General features: G+C 56.5%; 1 protein-coding gene across 2 annotated transcripts in view; it reads left to right on the top strand.

Moving 5' to 3' along the window:
* CUX2 (cut like homeobox 2) overlaps positions 1-27,154 on the top strand; it is a 96,422-nt gene extending 69,268 nt beyond the window's left edge. Inside the window, exons 6-22 of one of the 2 annotated variants that reach the window (XM_045296887.1) lie at positions 612-732; positions 2,785-2,861; positions 3,580-3,646; positions 4,391-4,439; positions 5,366-5,470; positions 7,888-8,079; positions 8,170-8,228; positions 9,087-9,135; positions 9,228-9,327; positions 10,163-10,834; positions 11,412-11,513; positions 14,672-15,471; positions 16,099-16,255; positions 21,360-21,623; positions 22,905-23,093; positions 23,637-23,910; positions 25,190-27,154. In XM_045296887.1, the coding sequence (XP_045152822.1) occupies positions 612-732; positions 2,785-2,861; positions 3,580-3,646; positions 4,391-4,439; positions 5,366-5,470; positions 7,888-8,079; positions 8,170-8,228; positions 9,087-9,135; positions 9,228-9,327; positions 10,163-10,834; positions 11,412-11,513; positions 14,672-15,471; positions 16,099-16,255; positions 21,360-21,623; positions 22,905-23,093; positions 23,637-23,910; positions 25,190-25,991 (4,079 nt within the window). In that variant the 3' untranslated portion in view covers positions 25,992-27,154. The remainder of the gene's footprint in view (positions 1-611; positions 733-2,784; positions 2,862-3,579; positions 3,647-4,390; positions 4,440-5,365; positions 5,471-7,887; positions 8,080-8,169; positions 8,229-9,086; positions 9,136-9,227; positions 9,328-10,162; positions 10,835-11,411; positions 11,514-14,671; positions 15,472-16,098; positions 16,256-21,359; positions 21,624-22,904; positions 23,094-23,636; positions 23,911-25,189) is intronic. The other variant, XM_045296888.1, reaches the window with a different exon arrangement.
* The last annotated feature ends 9 nt before the right edge of the window (positions 27,155-27,163 follow it).

Here is a 27,163-nt window from a genome sequence, read left to right as displayed (position 1 = left end):
ACTGTGCCTGGGCCCCACAGTGTGGACTCCGCCCACTTGGCCCATCAGAACCCTGGCCATCCCAGCATCACACTGCCCACTGACGAGTCCACCAACAGAAGCTGGATCAACAAAACAGATGGACAGGTGCCCTGCAGCAGGCCCCTGGGGCCTGCTGTCTTGGGCTCAGCCTGGGCAGTGTGCTGCTACATCGGGAAGCCAGGCACAGGGCAAAGCTTGTCTGACCCCCTCCCGTGGTAGATCCTCAGAGATAGAGAGCAGGCTCACGGTGGCCAGGGGTAGGGCAGGGGATGGAGTGCGACTGCTGATGGACACAAGTTTCCTTTTAGGGGGACAGAAACACTCTGGGACGAGGCAAAGGTGGCAGTTGCAATACTCGATGCCACTGAATGATACATTTCAGATGTCCGAAGTGGTAACTCTCAAGTTATGTGTGCTTTTTTCACAATTAAATGACGAAAACAAGCAGCCAAGTGGAGGCAGCAGGACTGGGTCTGGGGGCAGAGGAAGCCTCTGGGGATCGGCCCCAGGTCCCACTGCTGCACTGTCCAGCCATACCCCTGGGCCGTGGAGCCTCCCAGCAGGCTGCTCTTCCCTCTTTCCTCCCACAGAGCAGCGAGAGGGGACCCCAGCCGGGCCCACACTGACTGAGGGCAGCCGCCTCCCCGGCCTGCCTGGCAAAGCCCTCCTGACAGAAACCTTGCTGCAGAGAAATGAGACGGAGAAACAAAAGTGAGTGAGGGGGCCAAGTCGACTGCCCAAGCCGATGCAGACACAGGTTGGGGTGGGGGTAGGGAGAGACGGACCAGGCTTGTGCCGCCAGTCCTGGACAGGTCATGACACCCTTCAACCTCAGTGTCCCCATCTGGAAAGCAGGCTAATGTGGGCATCCACACCTCCCTGCTGTGAGAAAGAAATAAGACAGGACCTATGTGTGCATAAGGAACCCTGGTGGCGGCGTAGTGGGTGACAGCTTGGCCTGCTAGCAGTTCAAACCCACCAGCTGCTCCAAGAAAGATGAGGCTGCTCCTTAAAGATGTAGAGCCTCTGAGAGGGGAGGAGGAAGGGAGGGGGAGGGGAAAAAAGGAAAATGAGCTGATTCCGGGAACCTAAGAGGAAAGCGAATTTTGGGAATAATGAGGGCAACAAATGTATAGATGTGCTTTACACAATTGATCTATGTATTGTGATGAATTGTATGAGCCCCAATAAATTGATTAAAAAAAAAAAGACATAGCGCCTCTGAACCCCGAGGAGCAATCCCACTCTGTCCTGCAGGGTGACTATGTGTTGGATGGACTCAGCAGCTAGGACCCAGTGGGTGCTCAGCTTCTAGCTGCCCTGACGCCTGGACATTGGCAGTCAAGCCTGGACAGCATCAGAACAGTCTGATGGGGCTGACCACATGGATCCCTTCGTTCATTTGCTTCTTACTGCTTTCATTCATGCCACGTATTTATGAAGCACCTCCTGTGTGCCAGGCCCTGCTCTAGGCTCAGGGGACCCAGCATCAAACAAAGCAGATAGCAGCCCTGCCCTCCTGGAGTTTCCTTTCTAATGAAGGTGACACACCTGAACACCAAGCATGAAACACGCATGTGGTGTGAGATGGTGACACAGTGGTGGAGAAAACACAGCAGGGCAGAGGGGCACAAGGTGGGTTGGGGGGTTGCTGCGTTTTGAAACAGGGCGTTGGAGAGACCTCCTCCAGAAGGCCCGTGAAGGCTGGAGGAAATGGGAGGATGAGTAGGCAGGACAAGGGCATTGCAGACACGGGACAACCAGGGTAAAGGTCCGAGGTGGGCACATGCCCTGTGTGTTGAGCAGCAAGGAGGAGCGTGGGGCAGGGACAGGAGCTGGGAGGTGAAGGGGGCACCTTTCTGGAAGCCAGGGTGCATGGCATAAACCACCTCTGGTCCTTTCTCTGCTGAGAAGCTTGAAGTACGTCCTGAGCCCCGGCGAAGGACTCCAAACTCCAGCCACCCATCCCAGAGGGGGACAGCAACTGACAATTCTGAAAAAAATTAACATGACATTCCCACTGAAGCAAGTCCCTTCAGAAACCCCATTTATGGAAGAGAAAATTGAGGCCCAACCAGATGAGGTGGCTTGCTGGACGTGCCTGAAAACTCCGAGGGCTGCCATGAGGCCACACGGCCAGCCCGGCCGGCCAGGGAAGCTGCGGGAGCAGCTTGTCAGAGCCTCACCAAGTTCAACCTCCTGTTAGCACACGACTCCACCTCACCGCTCCTCAGAGAATGGGAGAAAACATGTGACCCACGGCCACTCTGAGCAGCACTACACACACAGAGTGTGGGCCACTCAGATGTCGGTGATCCACCCACCATAAGGAGGGGTGCAGCTGGCACGCACTCCAGCCCAGCTGAGCCCCAAAAGCATGCTGTGGAGCAGAAAAGCCAGACACGGCAGGCCAAGGAGCAGGAGGGTCCGTGTCTATGAAAGGCCCAGGTCAGGGCACAGACACAGGAAGGAGAGGGGTAGGGTCAGGGGCGGAGACAAGGGGATTCGGAGAATGACCTAGTGGGGCCAGGGTTTCCCCTGGCTGTAGGTTACTTGACCACGCCAAGTGCCACCGCACCGCCCATTGTCACATGATTAGCTTTGTGTGACACAAACCACCTCCGGCAGGGCTGTCAAATACCTGGATTCCCCAGTTAATAAGAAGGTGGGGTCAAAATAAAAAAATAAATAAGAAGGTGGGGTCAGGATCGGGGCCCAGACCCGGGCATCCGGAGGTGATGTGAGTGGCCTTTCCCTCCACAGGGGCCTTCAAGAAGTTCAGATCACTCTGGCGGCCAGACTGGGGGAGGCCGAGGAGAAGATCAAGGTTCTGCATTCAGGTATGTAGCAGGGCTCGCCCGGCCCTCAATCAGCGCCCTGCCCGGCAGACCAGGAGGGCGACGTGAGGACTCAGCTTTGTTTTAGAACCAGAAGTCGAGGAAAGGAGTTAAGGAAGGGGGCAGAAAGGCCTACCTCACTCCGCAGGCGCGAGGCCACCAGTGCCCAGCAGCTGCATCACTGTGGAGAGAGGGTTCCATGTCGAATCTGCAAACTCAGTGTCTGCAGGGGCCGAACATCAGTGAACACTCACTTAGGTAGCCGGGTTAGGGAAGGCAATAGGGAGGGGTGGGGCCTAGGGCTAACCAGAGAGCCCTGACCTTGATGGCCACAGCTCAGAGCCAGCCAGGGAACTCTCTGTGGCTGGTCCCTTCAGCTTCACAATAGAAATCAGATACCTGGAATTTCACAGGAACCACCTGGCTTATTATGATATAAACATGTCTGTGGACAGCTTTGCTCCCTCTCCACCCCACCCCCACCCCATGTCAGGACCTCAGGGAAGTTGTACCTATGAGTGACTCAGTGTTGGGGGCTCAGGGCCCCAGGCCCTAGGGAGGACAGCATCCCCACCTCCACCCAGACACCTTGGCTTCACAGACTCAAAATATTCCGGTCTGCCTTCCTCACTGGCCTCTTCACCTGCCCACCAACTCGGTCCTCAGGGTGGGGGAGTGGGGGCAGTGGGGTGGGGGCTCACTAGCCTCCTGTCTTCCCCAGCATTAAAGGCCACGCAGACAGAGCTGCTGGAGCTGCGGCGGAAGTACGACGAGGAGGCCGCTTCCAAGTAAGTGAGCACCACACCGAGCGAGTGTCATCAGACCCCTGGCTCCCTCCGCTTCTGCTCCCCATCTTCTGCATCTGCACCCCGAGCCATAAGAGATATGCCAGGACCAGAGCTCTCCCTCACCCCAGCCCCTGCCACCCCATGGCTGAAGGGGGTGGCCTGGGCTCTTACTGGGCACACAGTAAATGCCATGATGAGAAGAACCAGGGGTCGGGGAGGGCCTAGCTGTGGAGGTGGCACCAGCCAAAAAAGGAGAAGTAGGTGGAGATGTGGAAGGCCAGGCAGGGGACACAGGAGCAGTCACAGTGGTGGTCATGCAATACCTCGTGGCTGTGGGTCCTCCCATGTCCCCTTGGGCCTCCTGGGTCCCTGCCACCTCTAGGCAGATGGGAGAGGGAGACAAACAAGGCCAGTCCCAGCCCCTCCCCACCACACTGGCCATCTTGAAGGAGCCCCTGGGAACAGGAGAGGGAGGCCAGGTGCTGCCCGCTGGAGGTGCCTCTCTGGGAGGGGGCCCCAACAGAGTGACCCCTGGGTGACAGGCCAAGCTGCCTGAGGGGCCAGTGCTGAGGCTCTACCCCATGCCTCGCCACCTGGGGTCTTCTCCCCTGCCTGGATTCTCTCCTGAAGGAAGCTCCTTAGCCCCATTTGCAGGCCCTTGACTCTGGCAGGGACTGAGATGTCTGGATGGGGGTGGCCCTGCAGCCGCCAGCAGCCCCTTCAGGCCTGGTCTCTGTGTCTCAGGGCAGACGAAGTGGGCCTGATCATGACCAACCTGGAGAAAGCCAATCAGGTGAGGCCACCTGGGGAGCCAAGGGGCTTGTTCTGCCCAGGGTGGGGAGGTCTCCCAAGGGGCCAGGGAAGGGCTCAGCATTTACTGACCTGTGTGTAAGGAGCCCTAGGGACACAGGGTTAAGCGCTTGGCAGCTAACCAGAAGGTCAGTACTTTGAACCCACCAACCAATCTGCAGGAGAAAGAGGTGACAGTCAGCTTCCATAATGATCGTGGCCTGGGAAGCGCTCTGGGGCAGTTCGAGTCTGCCCTGTGGGGTTGCTCTAAGTTGGGATGGGCCAACCTTGGCTTGGTTTTGCACGTGGGGTACGGGGACCCAGAGCTGCCCAGGGCTGGGAGAGCAATGGACAGGTGAGTGGCTCCTGGCCCATTCTGCAGTATCTGAGACTCATCTGTGAGGAAGGGGCATGGATCTGAGAGGCACAGGAGAGTGAATGGGGTTGGCATAGAGAGGGGGCAGTCCCCAGAGTCCTGCCCCTGGTGGGCCCTCGAGGCCTCCCTAGGTCACTCTCAAGCCAGCCCAGTGACAGAACCCTGTTAACTGGGGTGAGGGGATAGCAAGGGGAGGGCAAGCCAAAGGCTGCTTCTCTCACCTCCCGTCTCCCCTCTGGCCCCCTCCACCTTTCAAGAACTGCCAGGCACAGGAGACCTGGCCTTCCTCCCCGGCGTCTCAGCTGGGGTCATCACGCTCATAACCGCAGCGTCTACGTCCTGCTGGTCGATCTTCTGGGTCCATCCATCCAGCCTCTGATACCCACCCGACCTCTGCCCGCCCCAGTTGTGTCAGGAACAGAGCCAGGGCTGGAAGGGGCCCTTAGCAGGGGCCCACCATCCTGCCTGCCCTCCCCAGGGTCTGGTCTTTACAGCCAAGACTAAGGCCAGGCCCGCTCACCCACTAACCGTGCTCTCCCCGTCGTCCTCCCCAGCGAGCTGAGACTGCACAGCGGGAGGTGGAGAGTCTTCGGGAACAACTGGCCTCAGTCAACAGCTCCATCCGCCTGGCCTGCTGCTCCCCCCAGGGACCCAGCGGGGTAAGAGACCTTGGGATGAAGGCTGGGGTTGGCTGTGTGGTGAGTGTGGTGTGTGAGGATCTCCGTGAGCACACCATGGCGGAGCACTGGCCCACCGAGATCGGAGGGGAACGTAAACAGAAGAATCACTGTAACTTGTTTCACCAGCTTAGGGTATAAATACCGCCCCTGTCCTTTTAATTTTCCAAGTAATGGTTCAATCTGCTGCATGTCCTGGTGGACAGAAAATCCACCACCCCTCCATCCCAGACAGAGCTTACGGGGGCAGAGAATCAGACCTCTCACAAGGTGCCCAGCAGAGAAAAAGAGACTGGGTGAGTTTGAGCAGTACAGCTGAGGTGAAGCTCAAGAGGCCACCAAGTGGCCCTGTTGAACACTGGCATCGCACGGCCTGGTGGATGGATGTCAGAGACCAGCAAGCTGATGCCTTTGCTAGACTCTGTCCCAGCAAGCCTGCACTGGGGCTACATCCCAAGAGCTGGAGTTTAACTTGCTTGCTCAGCCAACTGTTCCCAAAACATGCCAGGGTGAAAGAGAAAACAAAAAGGCATGCCAGGGTGACTGGTCCCAAGGGGGCTTCCCACCCCAGCCGCATGCTCTGAAGACTCAGGTCTCAGTCAGCAATGCTGAGGGCACTGGGCTACACCTTGTGAGGTCCCCCTGATTAGTGCCCATATTTCTGTGTTGGAATATTGGTCTGTGTCTCTCTGAGCATGTCTGATTCCATGTGTGTCGCTGTGTGAACTTTGTGCCTGTTTCCTCGTCCATACAAGAAGACCTACCTGGCCAGATTGTGGAGAGGCTAACACATAAAGTACTGGAAGGAAGGACTGGCTCAGTGTGTGCTCAGAGAGTGAATATCTGCCAGGAGGTGTGAGGGGGCCAGGGGAGTTCCCGTGTATCCAGAGATATTTTTGCCCTTGAGCACACACATCTGTGTCCGTGTGCGTGTGGGTATTTCTCTGTGTGTGTTAGGTACATGTGTCCTTGTGTGGGTGAGGCAGTGTCTGGGTCCCAGGAGGTCATGTGCATGTGTCTGTGTGCCTGGGCGTCTGTCTGCACAATAGAGAGAGGACCCAGGAGAGAAGGGGTGTGGGAGAAACAGAGCGAGTGCTCTTGAGGACACCACTGAGAAGAGTCTGCCAGTGGTTCTTAATTAACCCCCACGGAACCCTGCAAAGGCCTGGGCTAATCAGCCGCAGGGAGCTGGGCTGGCTTGGTGGGGGTGAGCTTTTCTGAGCCCAACAGTGGCGCTCGATGCTAATTAATTTAATGTATTAATGGCATCCGCTTCCTGTTTTAATTGGCATTTATCTCCCTGGAAGAATAGCTGGGACTGGTGGTGGAATTTGTTGTGTGGTGTTTTTTACCCCCACTAATGCTTCTTAGATTCATTTTAACAAAACCTGAGCCTGAGACCAGTCTGCCTTCAGGTTCCCCTCAAATAGCAGCCTGTCCTACTTTCTGCAGGACCCAGGCGCCATTCCCAACTGCTGGAAGGGCTGTGGGGTGTGGGGCTGGGGGCAGATCTGGAAGAAGGAACCCCCTCCAAATGTAACCTTTGGCTCCAAGGGCCCAGTCTAGCCCCGAGGGTTGCCTGATGCCTGGGATGGGCTGTTCCCCTCGGGTAGGACCTGGCTGGTTTGGAAAGCCTGGCCTTTGCACAACTTGTTCTCTCGTTGAGAAGACCCAGTCTCTGCCACTTCAGCACACAGTTAGCAACTCCTTTTGTTCTTTTCTTAATAAACATTCTCATTGGCGTGGAGCCTACACAAGGAAAAATGTCATAGCATGAGACCTAATTTCCACAACCTGGGTACCGCAGCCTTCCGATGAGCAGATAGGATAGTCCCAGCCTCCTGGCAAGAGCTCTCCTTCCAGGGTCCGTCAACTACTCCCGGGGCCAACCACCAGCCTGACTCCCGCCACCACAGTGGCTTCTATTGCTCTGTGTTATCGGAAGAGTCGTCCATGCTGTGTCGTGGATATCTGTGGATTCCCCCTTTTCTTTGCTGTGTAGTAGTCTGCAGTGTGACTATACTTGATTTGTCCATTCTCCTGTTGAGAGGCATTTGGGTGCTTTCGGTTTGGGCTGTGACAGAGGGTGGCTGTGACCACATTTCTCTTGGGCATATAGCAAGCAGAGGAGTTGCTGGGAGGCTGGTCAGCATTAGGCCATTACTCCAAGCAATCTTCCAAATCACTGGTTTATTCTTGAGCTGCATCGCAGTTTAAACATGGATGTCTCTCCAGCAAAACTTCCCTTCCTCTGGAGTGAATGGCTGGGAGAGCAGAGCCAACTGGAGGCTGATGAGAAGGCCTGAGATTCTGTGGAGCTGAGCCCTGGGGGGTGAGGGGCCCAGATCTGCTGTCCACACCTCAAGTCCTCCAGTTCAAAGTCCACCTCCGCCCCTCAGGACAAGGTGAACTTTGGGCTGTGCTCAGGCCCCCGGCTAGAGGCCGCTCTGGCCTCCAAGGACAGGGAGATCCTGCGGCTGCTGAAGGACATGCAGCACCTCCAGAACTCTCTGCAGGAGCTGGAGGAGAGCTCCGCCAACCAGATCGCAGACCTGGAGCAGCAGCTCACAGCCAAGTCCGAAGCCATAGAGGTGAGCCCTGGGGGAGGGTTCAGTGGGGGCGGGGACCTCAAGAGCCCAGGCAGGCCCTCCCAACCTCACCATCTTTCTCTGCTCTTCCAGAAGCTGGAGGAAAAGCTCCAGGCCCAGTCTGACTATGAAGAAATTAAAACTGAGCTGAGGTACGGTGCAGAGGGGGCTCCCCTGGCAGGGGGGCTGCCAGGCAAGACAGGGAGGGCCTGGAGCTCTCACCGTCCTGCAGCTGTTACCCATGGGCATCCTTGGCCTTAGCTCACCGTCCCTGGCCCTCTTCCCTCCAGAGCTGTCTGTCAGAGCCTGTGAGGTGGCCGTCTTGCTGGACCTCTGGGGTTCAGACCTGGGGACAAGCACTCATCACACAAGCTAAATCCAGCAAGAATGGAAGCTGGTCCACCAGCATCCCTCCCACGACCGCTAACCCCTCATTCTCCATCTCCTAGGTCCGACAACAAAATACCAGAGTCGGGGGTTTTCTCATCCCAGAAACTGAGAGTCCAAACCCAGGGAGTTGGCAGAGCCGTTCCCTCTGCCAGTCTCTGCCCCGCTGTCTCTTTGCCGACTTGGTTCTTTCCAAGTGAGCAGCCCTGAGCAACTCCTTGGTTTCCAGAAGCTTCCCCATCCCACATCCAGACTTGCCCCATGGGGCCCTGTTTCCATGTCTGCCCTTCTCTTTTCTGAGACCCCACCCAGAGGAGATAGGGTTTGGGACCTGCCCTGCTCTGGCCTGACCTCCCTGTCTGAGAACGCCCACCAAGACAAGAGCCATTTCCCCATACATGGTCCCATTCCCGCTGCAATGTGGCTCCTTTAGGGGGATGCAAGTCGACCCACAGCCCCCTGTAACAAACCTGTGACTTCATTAAGGTTGGCTGTCACATGGGAGTCTGGTGACATAGGAGTAGGCAATGGGGACAGTGGTTCTCAGGCAGGCAGGTAGAATGCATCATGCCAAGCGTCTGAGCCCCGCGGGGGCCCGCTGACCTCCAGCGCTTTGTCCACAGCATCCTGAAAGCAATGAAGCTGGCCTCCAGCCACTGCAGCCTCCCGCAGGTAAGTGCCCCCCACCAAGGGCCCTGGCGGGCGGGCTGCCAGAGCTTTCTGCCGGCTGTGTGCTCACTCCAGGGGGCCACCTGTCTCCGCAGGGCCTGGCCAAGCCAGAGGACTCCCTGCTCATGGCCAAGGAGGCCTTCTTCCCCGCCCAGAAGTTCCTGCTGGAGAAGCCCGCCCTCCTGACCAGCCCTGGTAGGTGTGGGGAGCCCCCTGTGAGGGTTGGGGTCAGAGCCTCCTTCGCAGCAAGCCCAGTGCTGTCCCAGGTACCGGCTGTGTCTCAGGCAGCAGGTGCCTTCCCCTCTGCCCCCCACGGGGGCTCCACACACCAAGTCTCAGTGAACTTTACTCGGTGCTGGGAGTGGGGAGCAGAGATGTCACAGGGTCCAGTGAGGGAGCCTCTGTATCGCCCCTCCCTGCTCAGTAGACCTCTGGGAAGGGCCAGCAGACCCCTCTCTGTTCTGAGGCCCTGGAGGCAGGTCTCTGGCCTCCTGTTCCTTTGGCTGAGCAGGGTGGGAGCAGGCCTGCATATTGCCACTGCCCCACCCCTTGCTGGCACCTAGCAAGTACTCCAATGGTCATGCTGATGGGGACCAGGGCTCTTGTGATGGCCCTCAGAGGGAGGGGCTCTGAGAAGTGGCTGTGAGCCAGCCTGAAGGAAAGGCCTGGAGTCCAGGAAGGGCCAGTCAGAGACAGCCTGCATCTGCTCACCCAACGCACCCCTGTCTTCCCACCCGCCTCTTCCTCTCCTTCTCTCTGTGCTGCCCCACCCGCCTCGTCTCTCGCTTTCATTCTTTCCCTTCTCTCTCCATTTCTGACTGTCTCTGTCTCTTGTCTCCTCCCCATCTCTCTCTTTGTTTATCTCTCGTTTGTCTCCTACTCACTCCCTGTCTCTTTCTCTTCCTGGCTCGCTCTCTCTCTCCCTGTCTCTCTCACTCACCCTTTCTCACATCTCTCTCACTCACCCTCTCATCTCACTCACTGTCTCTGTTGTCCCCTCACCCCGCCTGTCCCTCACCGGCCCATCTAGAGGAGGACCCTTCGGAGGACGATTCCATCAAGGACTCACTAGGCACGGAACAGCCCTATCCCTCCCCTCAGCAGATCCCGCCGCCACTGGGGCCAGAAGATCCTCTGTCCCCCAGCCCCGGGCAGCCCCTGCTGGGCCCCAGCCTGGGCCCCGAAGGACCGCGAACTTTCTCCCTGTCGCCTTTCCCCAGCCTGGGGGCCGGGGAACGCCTGGTGGGAGACACGCTGCTCCCCAAGCACCTGGTGCCCCAGGCCACCTTCAAGGGAGAGGCGGGTGGCCTGCTGCTGTTCCCCCCGGCCTTCTACAGCACCAAACCCCCCGCTGCCCCCACCACGCCTGGCCCGGGCCCCGATCCACCAGGGGCCCCCGAGTCAGCCGAGGGCGGCGGAGGCCCGGCAGTGGCCTCAGCGGGGACGGAGGAGGAGCAGCTGGACACGGCCGAGATCGCCTTCCAGGTGAAGGAGCAGCTGCTCAAGCACAACATTGGGCAGCGGGTGTTCGGCCACTACGTGCTGGGGCTGTCCCAGGGCTCGGTCAGCGAGATCCTGGCCCGGCCCAAGCCCTGGCGCAAGCTGACCGTGAAGGGCAAGGAGCCCTTCGTCAAGATGAAGCAGTTCCTGTCGGACGAGCAGAACGTGCTGGCCCTGCGGACCATCCAGGTGCGGCAGCGAGGTAGGCTCGTCCCAGCCGGCCTGGGGCCCAGCGAGCTGAGCACGTATGCGCGTGCTGCTCTGGGCTTGTTTCCCCTCCCTCCGGGGCCTCCACCTTGCCTCTGCACCGCAGGCTGTTGTTGGGGCAACTCAGGCCCCCCGCTATGCCTGGGCACCGCTGAGCCTTAGTATACCCTTCATAAGATGGCCTGAGCGACCACCTACACAGCCAGGCTGGGTTTCCAAAGGGACCCCTGGCCGAGGCCCTGACTCCCACTCGAAGGACCTCAAGTACCTGATGTGTGCATCCCCGTGCCTGCGTGTCCCCTGCTGGCCACTCAGGGCTGAGGGTGGTGAGTCCTGACTCGCAGTAACTGCTCCTGGGGCTCACCAGGCTGCCGCCAGTGTCACTGGTTCCCCGAGCCACAGCCTCAGTGCAGGTCAGTTCTTTGTCACTCAGACTAGGTGCACACACACACACACACACACACACACACACACGCACGCACGCACGCACATCCACTGCCCACTCCTCTCTCTAGGACCCCCTCAGAACAGGGAACAGACCCCCACCCCAACTGCTTTCTCGCCTCCCCCAGGCAGCATCACACCGAGAATCCGCACACCTGAGACAGGCTCTGATGACGCCATCAAGAGCATCCTGGAGCAGGCTAAGAAAGAGATCGAGTCGCAGAAGGGGGGTGAGTAGCCTGGGTGGGGCCTCATCTACCTTTGTCCACCGCAGGAAGGCCCTGGTCAGATCTGCTCCCCTCCCAGCCTGGGGAGCTGTAGAGAAGGAAGAGGCTGGTTCAGCCTCCCCAAAAGGGGAGCCACTAGCTGTCAACCCCAATAAGGAGTTCAAACGAAGGCTTCCGGTTCCTCAGCCTCGCTGTGCACCAGGCTGGAGGCTACTGGGGTAGCATGTTCCAGAAAATTCCCCTTCTCAGAGATCTCCACTGGACAGAGCCAGTCTGGACTATTGCAGCATTCTCAACTTTAACCAGGAGTGTGCTCACCGACGAGTAAGGGTCACACTGGAAAAACTGTCACGCGGGAGTAATGCCCACACAGGAGTGGTAGTCACATAGGAACGATGATCGCATCACAGTAATAGTTACACAGGAGTAGCAGTCACACAGGCAGCTGAGCCTCCCCACACCTGACTGCCAGTCTCTCTGCCCCTCTTGAAGCTCCCACTGTCTGGTTCCCAGGTGGCAACTGTCCTCTCCTGCTCCTCCCACAGCACAACTAGCCGGGGATGCCCATGGCTGCAAGAACAGGTTGCCACCATAGTCTCAGAGCCTCTTACAGCCCGAGATCAGAGGCCCAAAGTCAGCCTCACTATAGCAGTGCAAGTGTGGACAGGGCTGTTGTCCTACAGGCTGCGGGAGAGACTTCTGTGGGCAGAACCTCTAGAGAGAGGTTGCCCACATCACTTGGCTCATGGCTCCTTCCTTAAAGCTGGCAGTCCAGCATTTTGCAACCGTTCTCTATCTCCTCCGCTGCTCCGTGGTCATGTCCCCTTGCCTGCCTTTGAAAAGAGCCCTGGACAAGATGTCTTCAATGGGTTTGCGGGAAACTTCCATTATCTTCCAATCCTATTTTCCCACCTAGGGACATCCACATTTCAAGACCCCTAAAACTTAGTCACTTGTCTGAAGCCCCTTGTGCTCACTGCCTCCATTCTCTCATCTTTAAAATGGTTTATCCTCTCCTGGCTGTGTGAGCATCACTCGAGACCATGCCCATTGAGCCCCTCAGCCCACACCACCACTATTTCTTCTCTGTTGCACATCTGCTGAGGCAGCTATCCCTCCCACTGGCCTGGGGACTTTTTGAAACCCGGGACCCTGTCACATTTCTGCAGCCAGCGCCAGGCCTGAGCTGAGACACTGGGCTTCTGGGCTCCTTCCCTGCTCTCTTCCAGTATCTGCTGCCCCCTGATGGCACCTCTCAGAAAAGGTGTCCCAATACTCAAGCCGCTTCTGTTGATAGTCACTGTTTCCCAGGGAGTTTCTGAAATACTGTACAGCCCTCAACCCCAACCCCCAAATACCTCAGTCCTCCTGCCCTGCTCCCTGGCAGTGGTGGAGGGAGGCTTAAACTGCTTCCCTACCTCATGGAGTCCCTAGGAGCTGGCTGTGTGCAGGCTCTTCTCCCTTCCCAGCCAGCTCCTGTCTGTAGGGACAGAGATACCTGCCCATCTTAATTTTGTTCTAGCATTCCTTTGTATTTGCCATTTTTTTTTTTTTAAGAAGTATTGTTAGGTATTTGTGCCTATTATAGAGTGTGTCATCTTCTGGGACTTGCTTTAGGCAGTCAGTGTGCAGTTATGAAGATTGACATGCGGTTTCATGCAAGACTTCCCTTTTCGCTTCAGTGTCATATTCCATTGTGTGCCTGTGCCACTGTTTATCTCATCCAAGCCTTGACTTTCTGATTAGAATGGATGACCGAGCATTTTTTATTATGGTATAGATAAAAAACGCACCTTAAAAAAAAACTGAAAAAATACCTTTTTATTGTGAATTAGGTGAAGATTTACATACAAGGCAGATCATAATTTTATCATAATTCATACACACTGTGATTTAACTCATTCATTACAATCCCCTCCCTGTACCGCTTATTCTACTTCCTCCCTGTATTTCCTGTTTGGTTATAAACCTGAAGTGTTAAGGCCAACCCCTCAGGACCCATATTGAGAGTAGCGATACGAGGAGGGGAAGGGGAAGGTGGGGAGAGAAAGGGGGAACCGATCACGATGATCTACATATAATCCCCTCCCAGGGGGATGGACAACAGAAACGTGGGTGAAGGGAGACTTTGGTCAGTGTAAGACCATAAAAAATAATAATAATTTATAAATTATCAAGGGTTCATGAGGGAAGGAGGGAGGTGGAGAAGGGAGGAGAAAATATGAGCTGATACCAAGGGCTCAAGTAGAAAGGAAATGTTTTGAAACTGATGATGGCAACAAATGTACAAATGTGCTTGATACAATGGATGAGTGTATGGATTGTGATAAGAGTTTTACGAGCCCTCAATAAAATTTTTAACACTTGTTTTTAATGTGTTAAGGCCATAGACTTGGGGGCCCCACCAATCTCTATCTGATCAGCAAGTCTGTTCTCTTTTATGATTTTGAGTTCCATTCCATGTTTCTCCTACTCTACCTAGGACCTTCTAATGCAGTGGTTCTCAACCTTCCTAATGCCTCGACCCTTTCATACAGTTCCTCATGTTGTGGTGACCCCCCAACCAAAAATTTTATTTTCGTTGCTACTTCATCACTGTAATTTTGCTGTTGTTATGAATCGGGTAACCCTGTGAAAGGGTCGTTTGACCCCCCAAAAGGTTCGCGACACCCAGTTTGATAACCGCTATTCTAATGGGATCCCTTTTAGAGCAGTTGGTAGTGGTAGTCGGGAACCATCTAGTGTGTCTGTTGTCAGGGTTGTGGAGACTGTTTGTGTGACGCAGTAGCCCTTTGGACTAATAGTTTCCACTTGTCTTTCAGTTTGGGTTACTCTTCTTACCTCGGAATAGTGAGAGACCAATAGATGCACCTTGATGGCTGTTTGCCAGCTTTTAAGGCCCCCGCTGCTTCTTACAAGACATTCTTTGTAAACACTACGTGTGTTCTCCACGTCTGCTGAACTCACTGTCAGCTCAACTTTTAAAGGTTGCCTGATCGATCATCTGCCATGTAGTTAGATGATCTGTTCCTGAACCAGTCCATATGGACGGACACAGAGGCTGCCTGAGATGTGTCACTAATACAAATAAGACTGTGAGCAACGTCTTACCTCATGCTCTGATCTGACAATGACCCGGCCTCTTTCTTGTCCTCCCCCAGGTGAGCCCAAAAACGCGGTGGTCCCATTGAGCATTGCCAATGGCACAACTTCTGCCAGCACCTCAGAAGATGCCATCAAGAATATTCTGGAACAAGCTCGCCGCGAGATGCAAGCACAGCAGCAGGCCCTGCTAGAGATCGAGACTGGTCCTCGGGGCCACTTGGTGCCCACCTCATCCCCAGAGCGGCCCTCGCTGACTGCCTTGAGCCAGAATGGAGCTCCAGCCTACGTCAAGCAGGAGGAGGCTGGCGGTGGCAGTGGCGGGGGCAGCAGCAGTGGGACAAGCAGCAGCGCCACACAGACATCCCTCACGGTCCTGTCCCCTGCCGCCTTCGTGCAGAGCATCATCCGGAAGGTCAAGTCTGAGATCGGAGATGCTGGCTACTTCGACCACCACTGGGCCTCAGACCGCGGCCTGCTCAGCCGCCCCTATGCCTCTGTCTCGCCCTCCCTCTCCTCCTCCTCCTCCAGCTACTCTGGCCAGCCCAACGGACGGGCCTGGCCCCGAGGGGAAGAGGCGCCCACAGCCCCTGAGGACGAAGCGGCTGGGGGCGAGGACGAGCTCCCCAGGGTGGGCGAGCTGAAGGCTGAGGGGGGTGTCCCCGAGGTGGGAAGTGGCGGGCGACTGGCCTACTACCCGACATATGTCCCCCGCACCCTGAAGCCCACCGTGCCGCCTCTGACCCCCGAGCAGTATGAGCTCTACATGTACCGAGAGGTGGACACGCTGGAGCTGACGCGCCAGGTCAAGGAGAAGCTTGCCAAGAATGGAATCTGCCAAAGGATCTTCGGGGAGAAGGTAAGTTGGAGGTGGGGGGTGGCTGGAGGGCACTTTGTCCAGGAGAGCTGGGCTCTGAGAGCAGGGTGAGAGTGTGGACGGGCAAAAGCAGGATCCAAACCCAAGCCTGAGTCAGGCACAAAAACTTACTTCCCTGCTCCTTGCTGTCTGAGCAGCACTGCAAAATGCTTCCACGGGTTTCCTAAATAGTGCTCACCTCCCTCCCTCCCTCCGTGTCTTCTAAGCCCCACCCCAGGCTGAGCCAGCAGAGAGTGAGGGCCACTAACCCTTAACATGATATCACTCAGGGTCCACCCCCCACCCCCAGGGTTAAAGGCTGGGGACCCTACAGCTCTTGTTAAGTAGTTCCTACATCATTCTCACAGACAAAGGACCAGTCAGCCACCCCAGATGGACCAGTGACTTCAAGGGAGGCCATGGAAGGCTGCAGTATTTGGGGGAGCAGAGCAGGCTTTGGGGACGTAGACACCAGGCAGGACTTGACACAATTGGCAATGCAAGGACCTGGGACACACAGGACAGAGGAAACCGTCCTGGGCCGTCCTGGACCCTATGCGTCTGGAGGGCCTGGGCAGTTAGTGTCCCAGGGGTCTGCAGACCTAGCCCTTATGCCCAGACCCTCCACAGGTGCTGGGCCTGTCGCAGGGCAGCGTGAGCGACATGCTGTCCCGCCCGAAGCCGTGGAGCAAGCTGACGCAGAAGGGGCGAGAGCCCTTCATCCGCATGCAGTTGTGGCTCTCTGACCAACTAGGCCAGGCTGCAGCCCCAGCCAACGCGGCCCAGGGTGAGTGCGCCAGCCCCTCTGCTCCCTGCTCCCCAAAATCCTGCTGCCAGCTTCGAAATCTGGACCACCCCCTCTCCCCATCACCAGGACCGGGTGGAGCCGCCAGGGGGCGCTAGAGCGCCCGTCTCACCCTGCAGCCTCTCTGGGACCCAGAGCTTGGGAGTTGGGGGCTCTGATGGGACGACAGCACCGAGGGGTTGGGACACCCCAGCATCTCCGCCTTCAGGGCCTGTCTGTGAGGTTGGGGGAGGGTGGGCATGGGCGCATGGGGCTCACGGACCTCAGGCTGACCGAAGGAGCCAGGTGGACACGTGGCGGCAGAAGGGCCATCACGCTGGTGCTGTGTGATTCCAGAGGTTTAAGTACATCGTCCTGCAGGTCACCTCCGTGTTAGTCCCCCAGACATGCCCAAGGCCACCAGGGCCCTCCAAAGAGGGGGATTTGGCCGAATCTGTGCCTTTTCATTATTTCTTTTCTTTTCTTTTTTGAGTTTTATTGGCATTTTACCCACATATATCCTTTTCATTTTTTCTTTAAAACAGAGCTGGAGCGCTCACTTCTGTTCCATCTGTAGAGGCCTTGGGGCACTGGGGGCTAAGGCCTTCTTTCCCATATACTTCTCTATGGAGTAGTTTGTAATTTAATAGTAGTCTTTGGAATAGTTCATAACGTAATGTTTTCGTTTTTTAAAAACTCAGCCCCATAAGATAGTTGTTGAGAGTTAAAGGCAGCTGCTGTAATTACCCTGATGGCACAGTGGGTTAAGTGCTTGGTTACAAGCCTATGCCAGTAGTTCAAACCCAGCCCCTGCGTGGGAGAGAGGTGAAGCAGTCAGCTCCCATAAAGAGTTACAGCCTTGGGAACCCCTGGGGCACTTCTACTGTGTCTCCTCAGGTTGCTATGGGTGGGTTTGGTTTGGGGGGTTGATTCCAATGGTGGCTGCCTTGGCAGTGACCCTCTCTGTGCCTGGCCAAGTGCTTGAAGGGCTAGAGGGCTCCTCTCCACTTGCTCCTGCCATCTTGGGGTGGGGGGATTTGAGACAGGTGGGTAGAAGTCAGCAGAGCAGGTTGGGGACAGTGCTCCCCGGGGGAGCGGAGGGGAGGGCAGCGCACAGATGTGTCACCAGTTTGGGAAGGAATATGGGGTGGAGGTGACCAGGACTCTGAAAGCAGGGGCCAGGTGAGAGGAGAGGACTGCAGCTGTGGGGTGACCCACTAGACCCAGAGTCAGGTCAGGCGGGCCGAAGGAGACTGGGCAGACATCCTCCACAGTCTGGCCAGTGAGGGTGGCCCCACACACATACGTTGGCTGGTCAGGGACCCATGCCAGGTCCCTGCCATCAGAGTGTCAGGGTGAGCCAGGACCCCTAACCAGCTTGCCTGCCACTGACCCCAGGTAACTAGCAATGCACACCAAGGCCCACCAGTATTCCAGGTACTTCTGTCTAAACCTGCTCCCAGCTCCGTCCTCTCCTCATTCATCCTCTTTCCACCCATCCTCTCCCCTCCCCTCTGCTCCCCTCCCCCTCTCCTTCCCCACCTCTGCTTCTCTCCCTCTCAGCCTCTCTCCCCCGTCTTTGGTGTGAAGTATCTCTTTGGCCCCCTCTCTCTCCCTCACTGCCTGTCTCCTTCCAGCTCTCTCTGGGTGGGCTGGGTCTGAGGGTCTCCCATGTCAGGACTCTCAGTGTGCAATCGGAGAAATCCTAGGCAAACCAGATGAGGTCACCTGCTCTCTCATCTTCTCCCCCGACCCCCTGCCCACACCCCTCCAGCGTCCATGCCCAGCCCTTCCTGAGTGCAGTCCTCCGGGCACAGCTGACCCCTTGAGCTGCCAGACATTGAGTCCAAAGCCATCCTCAAAGTCTGAAGAGCCGATAAGGCTGGCATGCTGGTTGGGTGGGCAGGATGGGACAGAGGGAGGTTGCTATCACTAATCATCTGGAGGCCCTCCTTCCAGTGATGTGGGCACAGACAATTATCCCAGGAGCAGATGACTTCAGAGACCCTCAAGCCCCCTCCGGCTAATGCCTGGCCCCTCTCAGGGTAGACGCTCCATTGGACTATCCACGGATAGTCTTCTGAGGTCAGCCATCAGGCCTTCTTCCTTCTGCAGTATCTTGTGGTTAGCAGTCACACACATTAACCATTTGTACCTACCAACCAGCTCCAAAAAACTTTCACCGAATCGATTTGGACTCACTGCAACCCTATAGGACAGGGTAGAATTGCCCTTATGGGTTTCCGAGACCGGAGCTCTTTACAGGAGTAGAAAACCTCATCTTTCTCCCATGGAGTGGTTGGTGGCTTCAAACTGCTGACCTTGCAGTTGACAGCCCAACATATGTTTATCTGCCTCCAAGACTCCTCTGACCACCCAGTGCTCAGTAAAAGGAAACTGTATTAATTATAATTCTCATCATCTTCATCACAGTTGCCATCACTTGGTAAAGGGGACCTGGCCCGAATGAGAAATTGCAGTAAAATGTAAGAGTGTGTGGACAAGGGGCTATTAAACCCCAAAGGGGTATACTTCAGGAAAAGGCATTTGGGACTGGATCTTGAAGGATGCATAAGGGTTTAACGTTAGGAGGAAGGCCTTCAAGGCAGCCAGTACACTGGTAGAGCGAGACCTGTGCGTAGCAGCTCCAGGTCTGTCAGGTGGGGAGGCATGAGTTCACCAGGGCTTTCCTCATTCAAGCGGGCAGCAAGGGGCCACTGAAAATTCTGGAGCCCCAGAGCGATCTACTCAGTGTGGGCCCACTTGACTTCCACAAGGAGAGGAGAACTCATCCAGAGCAGAGGCTTGCCGTGTCCCTCTAAAACCACAGTCCTTGCTGTGGTTCTGGGGCTCCTTCCACCCCGATTGTCCTTGTTTGAAGCGTGTTACAGCGAATTGCCAGCAGGTTGGCAGTGGCGTGCTTGGAGGAAGAGGCACCATCATCTAATTTGCTGAAAGGTATGGTCTGGGCAGTGCTCAGATTCCCTGCCAGGCTTCCCAACCATGTGGGGCCCTCCTCCACGAACTATCAGGGGCTCTGCTCATGCTGGAGGTCATTGGATGACTCTGGACACCTCAGGAGGTGCCGCTTCAATCTGCTGACTGAGCACGTGGCTGTCTGATGAAATCCACCCATTGGCCGAACGGTGGGTGTTTGCACCGCTGGTCCCACTTACTAGATGCTCAGGTTGAGGCTTGGAGGACCACAGGTGTTGGCAACCAAGTAGCTCCATGGCCTGCTTCCCACTTGTGGAATCCCAAGAGGCAGGCAGCTCTTCTTTATTTTGTCCTGTTTCTGCCTCTGTCCAAGCGGAAGGGATTCCTGCTGATTGGCTCCATCTGTTGATAGCTTCAATGGGCCTGGTTTCTGCAGCAAAAGGTTGTGTAGGGCCCTTGGACATGTCTCTTGAGTTTACACAGCAGAATTTCCCAAGTCTTTAAGTTCTGAATTCATTTACACCATGTCTCTCTTCCCTCCCATGTTCAGTGTAAGGAGCAAGGAGAAGCTGTTGTGTCTCTAAGATTTTGTTCTGTGTGTTAGTCTAGATTGACTAGAGAAACAAATTCATAGGCACTCATATGTGTATATGAAAGGGCTTTATATGCAAGAGCAGTTGAATATTGAGAAAACATCCCAGCCCAGTCCAGATCAAGTCTATATGTCCAATACCAATCTATAAATTCTTCTTCGGACTCACGGGACACATGCAATGACGCTGAATGCAGGAAGATTGCAGGCCCAGTGAGTGGAAAGTCTTGTGGATCCAGTGGTGGTAGAGGCATCTCAGTGCTGGCAGGGGTCTCCACCTGGCTCCTTCAGCTCCAGGACTCTAGTATAGCTCCACGTGTCTTCTCCACAAGAATGTCTTGCAGAGAGTAAGTGTGTGTACCGCCTCCAGTGAGCTATTTATCTCCTTAGCACCTCCAAATGAGGTCATCAAGCTACACCCTGATCGACAGGCTAGACTCCACCCCTCCACTCTTAAGTCTCAAACTGACAGCAGATTATGTAGCTACCACACTCTGGAAATCTCCTCAGTGTGCTATTCAGTCCATCACAAAAAGTTCTACTTTCCACCAGACATTTCCACCAGCACTGCCTTCCCTACAGTATCCAATCATATGTGTATCGTGTCCTTCTGGAGCCTATTTCTAACTCTGCCCCCTTCCTGGCAGGAAAAGCATTTGAGACAGCACTCACTTCTTTCTAAGCCTGGAGGCACCCTGAATGCCCATAGCTCTAGCAACAGTCTCTTCAAGGCATCTTACTCTGAAGCACTGCAAAAGTTCCCCAAGAGTCTAGCCATCACCCAGTTCCAAAACCAGACCCACACGTTAGGTGGTTGTTAGAGCAGCAGCCCGCTTCTCTGACCAACCTCTGGGCCAGTTCCTGGGTGCTGCTGCTGTAGCAGAAATACCATCTCCGACCCTAGGCCAGCTTGCTCACCTGCTCCCTTAAGTAGGTTCCATGCTCTTGGTGTGAGGATCACAGGAGCGACACGATGTCCTTCTCAGCAGGCACGGACTGTCGCCCGATGTATGGGCGTTGTGCATGGGGCTCAGCCAGCGAAAATGCTGTCTGCCTGTTCCCGCTGCGACACAGTCACCATAATTAGTAATTGTCTTCTTCTAGTTGGAAGACGCTTGGAGACTGTGCAGGTGCCCTGCTCCTCATCAAAGTCTCCTCCTTGCTCGTACAACCATGACAATTCCTAGCTGAGATACATACTTTTTTAGGTTTTATTGCTCTCATTGCTGCTGAGAACATCTCCAGCAGACCATGTGGCAGCTCAGCTGCCCCTGTGCGTGCGCTTCAGTGACATGATTCCATCCCCCATTCCTGAGTCGGCCCTTTCCCCTTAGCGTAAGCCCTCCCCCCACCCCAGCTTTCTGTCTCATCTTTCTAGATGCCGTGGTCTGTTTGGCCCTGCAGAAGTGGTTCTCACAAGACCCCCGTGCTCAAATCCTGTCTGAGATGTTACTATGGCGATTGCAAAGTGGGCTATCGCCAACTCTTGGCTCCCCCGCCTAAGCCTGCTGGCCCTATGTAGGTCTGTCTGAGCCAAATGGGAGTAACTGCCCTCTCTTGTCTCTTTGTGGCCCACAGCCAGTCCCACTGAGCCAAGGTCCTCACCATCCCCGCCCCCTAGCCCCATGGAGCCCGAGAAGAACTCCCAGGAGCCCCTGAGCCTGTCCCTGGAGAGCAGCAAGGAGAACCAGCAGCCGGAGGGCCGCTCTAGCTCCTCACTGGCTGGGAAGACGTCCTTGGGCAGCACTGGCGGCATCCAGGAGATTGTGGCCATGTCCCCCGAACTGGACACGTACTCCATCACAAAGCGGGTTAAGGAGGTCCTCACGGACAACAACCTAGGTACGGATGTCAGGCTCCGCCACTCCACGTCCCACCTGCCAGCTCCAGGAGCACCTGTGCGGCATCTGAATCTAACTGGAATCCTGGGGTGGCAAAGAAAGGGGAAGGGGCACACCAGAGGTGGCCCCAAGTCTGAGATGACCTCCAACCCTCTGCCTAGCTTTCAGGCTTTCCTTGGGAGCGGCGGGGCTTAGAGAGCCCCAGTGACCGAAGTTCCCCCTGGGTGCTAAGAACCTTTCCCTGCTTGGAGTCCACACTCCTCTGAGCCTGGAGCACAGGAGGTAGCCCGACAGCCCCAATGCCTTCACTGGCCTTCTTGTATCACAGTCTGTACGATGTGGTTACCGTTTAAAACCATGAAACTATATGGCGGAGGCAGGGTGGGGTTGGGGAGGTGGTGGTGGCCGTCAACAGATAAAATCTACTCCCCATTTCCACACGCCATCGTTTTAAGTGGCTTTCATACCTTCCGAATAAGTACGAGAACACATTCGCACCTGGCCTTTCCCCTTTATAAACAGAAAGGCGGCCTGGTAGCACAGTGGGTAAGCACTTGCCCCGCTAGCCGAGAGATCTTTGATTCAGACCCACCAGCCACAGCACAGGAGGAAGACGTAGCTGTCTGCTCCCATGAAGAGCCCCAGGCTTGGAAACCCTATGGGGGCAGTTCTACTGTGTCCTACAGGGTCGCTCACTGCGAGTCGGATCCGCCTGGGGAGGGTGGGTTTAGTTAATAGAAGGGTGTGCACATGCTCATCGCAACTCAGACGTCCTGCCATGGTGGGATGGAGGCTCACCTTTGTCCGCTTCCCGGCTGCTCCAGGATATGGATGCACTTCAGCTTTGGGCCCAGCTGAGGGGCCTGCTGGCTGTCCCTGGTTCCCCACTGCCTCTGACAGCGTGCCTGTCTTCCTCTGTGGCCCTGGGCCAGCACACTGGTGCCAAGGGGATGGGCAGGTACACTGTGCTGGGCTCTGCCCCATTACCCTCCATTCAGGTGAGACCCAGGCATACACCTGACCTCTAGCCAGTTTCCACAGCCTCTGTTCTTGTGCCCCGGGAGGGAAGAACCTCTTAGAGTGAACATGTGTTTTGGGTGGTGGTCTTCTGACTTGCCCCCAAAACCACCTCTTCTGCACACAGGTCCCCTTCAGAGTCATGTGGGACCTGGGTCCTCGTGTCTCTGGCCCTTCCTCTGGGTCAGCAGGGATGAGACCCAGGGCTTCTGGGGTGACTCCACCCAGCCCGGGATAACAGGCTGCCCGCCTCCCCTGTCCCCAGGGCAGCGGCTTTTTGGAGAGAGTATCCTGGGCCTGACCCAGGGCTCTGTGTCTGACCTGCTGTCCCGGCCCAAACCCTGGCATAAGCTGAGCCTGAAGGGCCGGGAGCCCTTCGTCCGCATGCAGCTGTGGCTTAATGACCCGAACAACGTGGACAAGTTGCGGGACATGAAGAAGCTGGAGAAGAAGGGTGAGCCTGGGTGGGGGTGGTCCCCGGCACTGGGCATCTGGCCTTCCATTTGCCTGCTGGAAGCAAATCCAGTTTAAGCAGTCAACCCCGGGCCCCAGGGATCTGGGCTGAGCCCGGGTGTGTTTTCCCCCTGCCCCCAAAGTCTGTTCTAGGATCAGGTGGCACTCCTGATGATCAGAGGGTTCTGTGATGGCAGCCAGTTCTGAGCGCCTCTGCAGGGGGCGCCCTGCACACATACTGCATTTGTTCACAGCAGTCCCACTACACTGGCAGGCCAGGCAGGGCCAGACGCCCAGCAGAGGAATGCCCAGGAAGATGGGGGAAGAACTGAAGGCAGAAGGGACAAGATTATGGGGATGGGCCCCCAGTTTGGCCCTGGGTATGGGGTTCTGAGAGGAGTTGGATGATGAGGGGCTCAGCCCCTGTGACCACACCCACCCGCTTTGTGGCCCCTGCTCCCCTGGGGACCCAAAGGGGTGCAACCCTGGGCCTCTGGTCAGAGGGTCCCACTCAGATTAGCCCACCCTTACTTCCCCACCCCAGCCTACCTGAAGCGCAGGTACGGGCTCATCAGCGCGGGCTCCGACAGTGAGTCCCCAGCCACACGCTCCGAGTGCCCCAGCCCCTGCCTGCAGCCCCAGGACCTGAGCCTCCTGCAGATCAAGAAGCCGCGTGTGGTGCTGGCGCCTGAGGAGAAGGAGGCGCTGCGGAAGGCCTACCAGCTGGAGCCCTACCCCTCTCAGCAGACAATCGAGCTTCTCTCCTTCCAGCTCAACCTCAAGACCAACACCGTCATCAACTGGTTCCACAACTACAGGTGGGGGCCGGGCAGGGCTGGGGGCCGCGGGCAGGCCGCTTCAGAGTACCTTCAGGCAGCTGGCTCTGTGGGGCTTCTCATGGCTGTGCTCGGAGGATTTGTTGGGCCAGTGTTTTCACTACCTGGAATATAGTGAGTGGTAGGTGTGGATGCCATTCCTGTTATTTCTGTCTGACCCAGTGTGCCCTGTTTCTGCCTCTAAGACGGCAGGGGTGACAGTGTTGGGAGCCCAGACCTCACTACCCACAGAGCTCGAGGTGAAAATTCCCAGGGCACCCTCTCAGATGCCCACACCTTGGAGAGTGAGCCTGATTCCTCTGGCCATGGAAGCCGCCCCCCCTCCCCCCTCCTTCCTCTCCCTGCTCCGGCCTCCAGGAGCCGCACTTCCCTGGTCAGGTGGGGATGAGGGGCGGGCAAGTGGTGCCTGAGGGGTCCACTGAAGGCCACTGGGAGTAGAATTGCCTTTTACCTCTCCAGCCTTCCTGGGTTATTCGGCAATCAGTTAAGAGGGTCCAACCCATCCGGGTCTTTCCTGCTCTGGAATGTAATCGGAGAGTCTCATCTCCCCCTTGACAGCAGGGAGGTCACTGAAGGGACAGGAGAATGAGTTCTGGTGGAATTCAGCTTTGTCCTTGTGTGTCACAGTGACCTGGGCCAGTCCCTCCCGTGGCCTCAGTGTCCCCGTTCTAGGCTGATGTTGAAAGCAGTGGAGACTTGCTGTCGCATGAGTCTGATTGTGACTTAGAGGAAGGTTCAGGGACAGTGCTGTGCAAGAGAAATAGGAGCCAATGAGGTCATGGACCCTTTTTTTCCCAGTAGCCACCTTAAAAAAGTAAAAAGGAACAGAGCAAGTGAACTGTCATGTGCATATCTCAAACACTGTCCTTTAAGTATAGGATTTATAGAAAAACATCAATGGCACATGACTTGGAGCAAATTCGAAGCCTACCAAATACAGTGTGTTTTACCCTTACAACACAAATCAGTGTGGATTACACCCGTTTAACGTGCTCACGAGCCACGAGTGGCCAGTAGTACCTGTACTAGATGGATCATGAGCTTTGGGACCCAGAGGTCTTAGGTTCAAATCCCAGCTCAGCCACTTCCTGCCTGTTTGCTCTGTGAGGTGGGGTTGTTGAGAGGTCTTCCCCAAGAAGATACCTGGAAAGAGGAGTAAGCAGGTAGAGAGCCCCACACACACGGGGGAGGAGTCTGTGGTCGGAGCCAGGGCCTGCTGGGACCCTGCCCCACCGCAGGCTCCCGCCTGTCTCTGCCCCAGGTCCCGAATGCGCAGGGAGATGTTGGTGGAGGGGACCCAGGACGAGCCAGACCTCGACCCAAGCGGGGGCTCCGGTGTTCCGCCGCCAGGCCACTCCCACGCAGACCCGACCCCAGAGACCCCTCCCTCCGAAGCTGAGGACCAGAAGCCAACGGTGAAGGAGCTGGAGCTTCGGGAAAGCTCCGAGGGAAACGCCACGCCCCTGACCGCCCAGGACAAGGCCCAAGTGCGGATCAAGCAGGAGCAGACAGAGGAGGACGCGGAGGAAGGGGACGGCAGCCAGTCCCAGGACTTAGGGGAGCCCGACAAGGGCCAGGAGCCCCCTAAAGAGGAGCATCCCGGCCCTCCAGACAGCATTGAACTCCTAAAGGCGGCCCCGGGGCCCCTCCTCCCGGGCGGGGCTAGCACAGACTGCCCCTCCGCGCCTGCTCCTCTGGAGAACCCTGGCCCGGAGCAGCTGCACCCAGACCCGCTCAGCTTTAAGTCGGCCTCGGAGTCCTCACGCTGCAGCCTGGAGGTGTCCCTGAACTCGCCCTCGGCCGCCTCCTCCCCGGGCCTCATGATGTCCGTGTCGCCCGTCCCCTCCTCCTCAGCGCCCATCTCTCCCTCCCCAACCGGAGCCCCCCCTGCCAAAGTGCCGAGTGCCAGCCCCAATGCCGACACAGCCGGGGCCTTGCACCCCAGCGCCAAGGTGAACCCCAACTTGCAGCGGCGGCACGAGAAGATGGCCAACCTGAACAGCATCATCTACCGGCTAGAGAGGGCCGCCAATCGGGAGGAAGCCCTAGAGTGGGAGTTCTGAAGGGCGGGGTGGGGGTGGAGGACAGACCCTCGCGACCACCCTCCGTTTCTCGCTCACCCTCTCAGAGAGGATGGGGCCAAGCTCAAACATCGCAATGCGGACAGCGAAGTTATTCCGTTTACGTGCTTTGGTTGTCACCCACGTTTGACAAGGTTGCGAGGGAGTGGGTGGGGCAGATGCCACTGCCTCCTCTTTTTTGGCACCGCCCCCTCCCCCGCCCCCAGGTGCACCTGGGACCCAGCCCCTCCTCCCCACCCTGGCCTGTCTCGGGGGAACAGAGGCACATTGGCGGCCCATTTTCACCTGAAAGCTCCAAACTCTTTTAGAAAAAAAAAATATTTATAGACCTCTTTTAGCTATTTTAATAAAGGATCCTTTGGAATTTATTCCCAGCCGATGCTGTTTTGATATTGCAGAGAGTTATAAAATCAGGATGCTGTCACAACTGTTGCGAAGTATACACTGAAGTTGTGTTGTTTTTGCCACTAGATGAGATTAAAAGAAGACAATTATTCAAAGCCATCACGGGACACTCTTAAGACTGACCAAAATTTAGATAACCTTTCAACCTTTGAACCATGGATTCCCCTCCCCGACCTCACACCTTGTCTGTGAGACACAGTGCATTGCTACTGCCCTTCCGGAAGCCGTGTGGAAAAGAAAAAAGTCCGAAAGACTCTAAACAAAGACCTCGATCCCGTAGGGGGTGTGCTTCATTGGGGGGTCTGCTTTGCTACCTTGGTAACACAGCATGCCTGTGCCCCTGTCACTGCTGTAGACTTGTGGACTGTGGCTCGGCCACGAAACAGACGTGGCATGGTCCAGAACAAACTGTGTACACTCCCTCCAGTTAGACCCACCCCCACGGGAATCGGGCCACGGGCGTGCCAGAGCAAACCTGTGGCTGCCCCCTTCCCGTCTTGTGCTATAGGAAAGTGACAACGCTTGACATCGCACTGGACAACCTGGGCCACCAGGGCCAAGCGGGTGAACTGCCTAGATGAGAGACCCCTGACTCCCTTTCTTTCTCACGGTCGCATCTCACAAGCTGGCCTGGCTGCTGCTGCTGCTGCTGTTGCTGCTCTGGACATGACCAGGACTCAGAGTCCATGTGGAACCAAGTGAAGGCCAAGTTCATCACAGCACACCCACCAGCCCCCCCCTCCCACCCC

This window comes from Echinops telfairi, unplaced genomic scaffold (assembly GCF_000313985.2).
Source record: "Echinops telfairi isolate 266 unplaced genomic scaffold, ASM31398v2 ScPeMD7_7412;HRSCAF=8450, whole genome shotgun sequence".
NCBI classification, from domain to species: Eukaryota; Metazoa; Chordata; class Mammalia; order Afrosoricida; family Tenrecidae; genus Echinops; species Echinops telfairi.
Note: the sequence above shows the minus strand (reverse complement) of the source record. Positions and strands in the feature narration are given on the sequence as shown.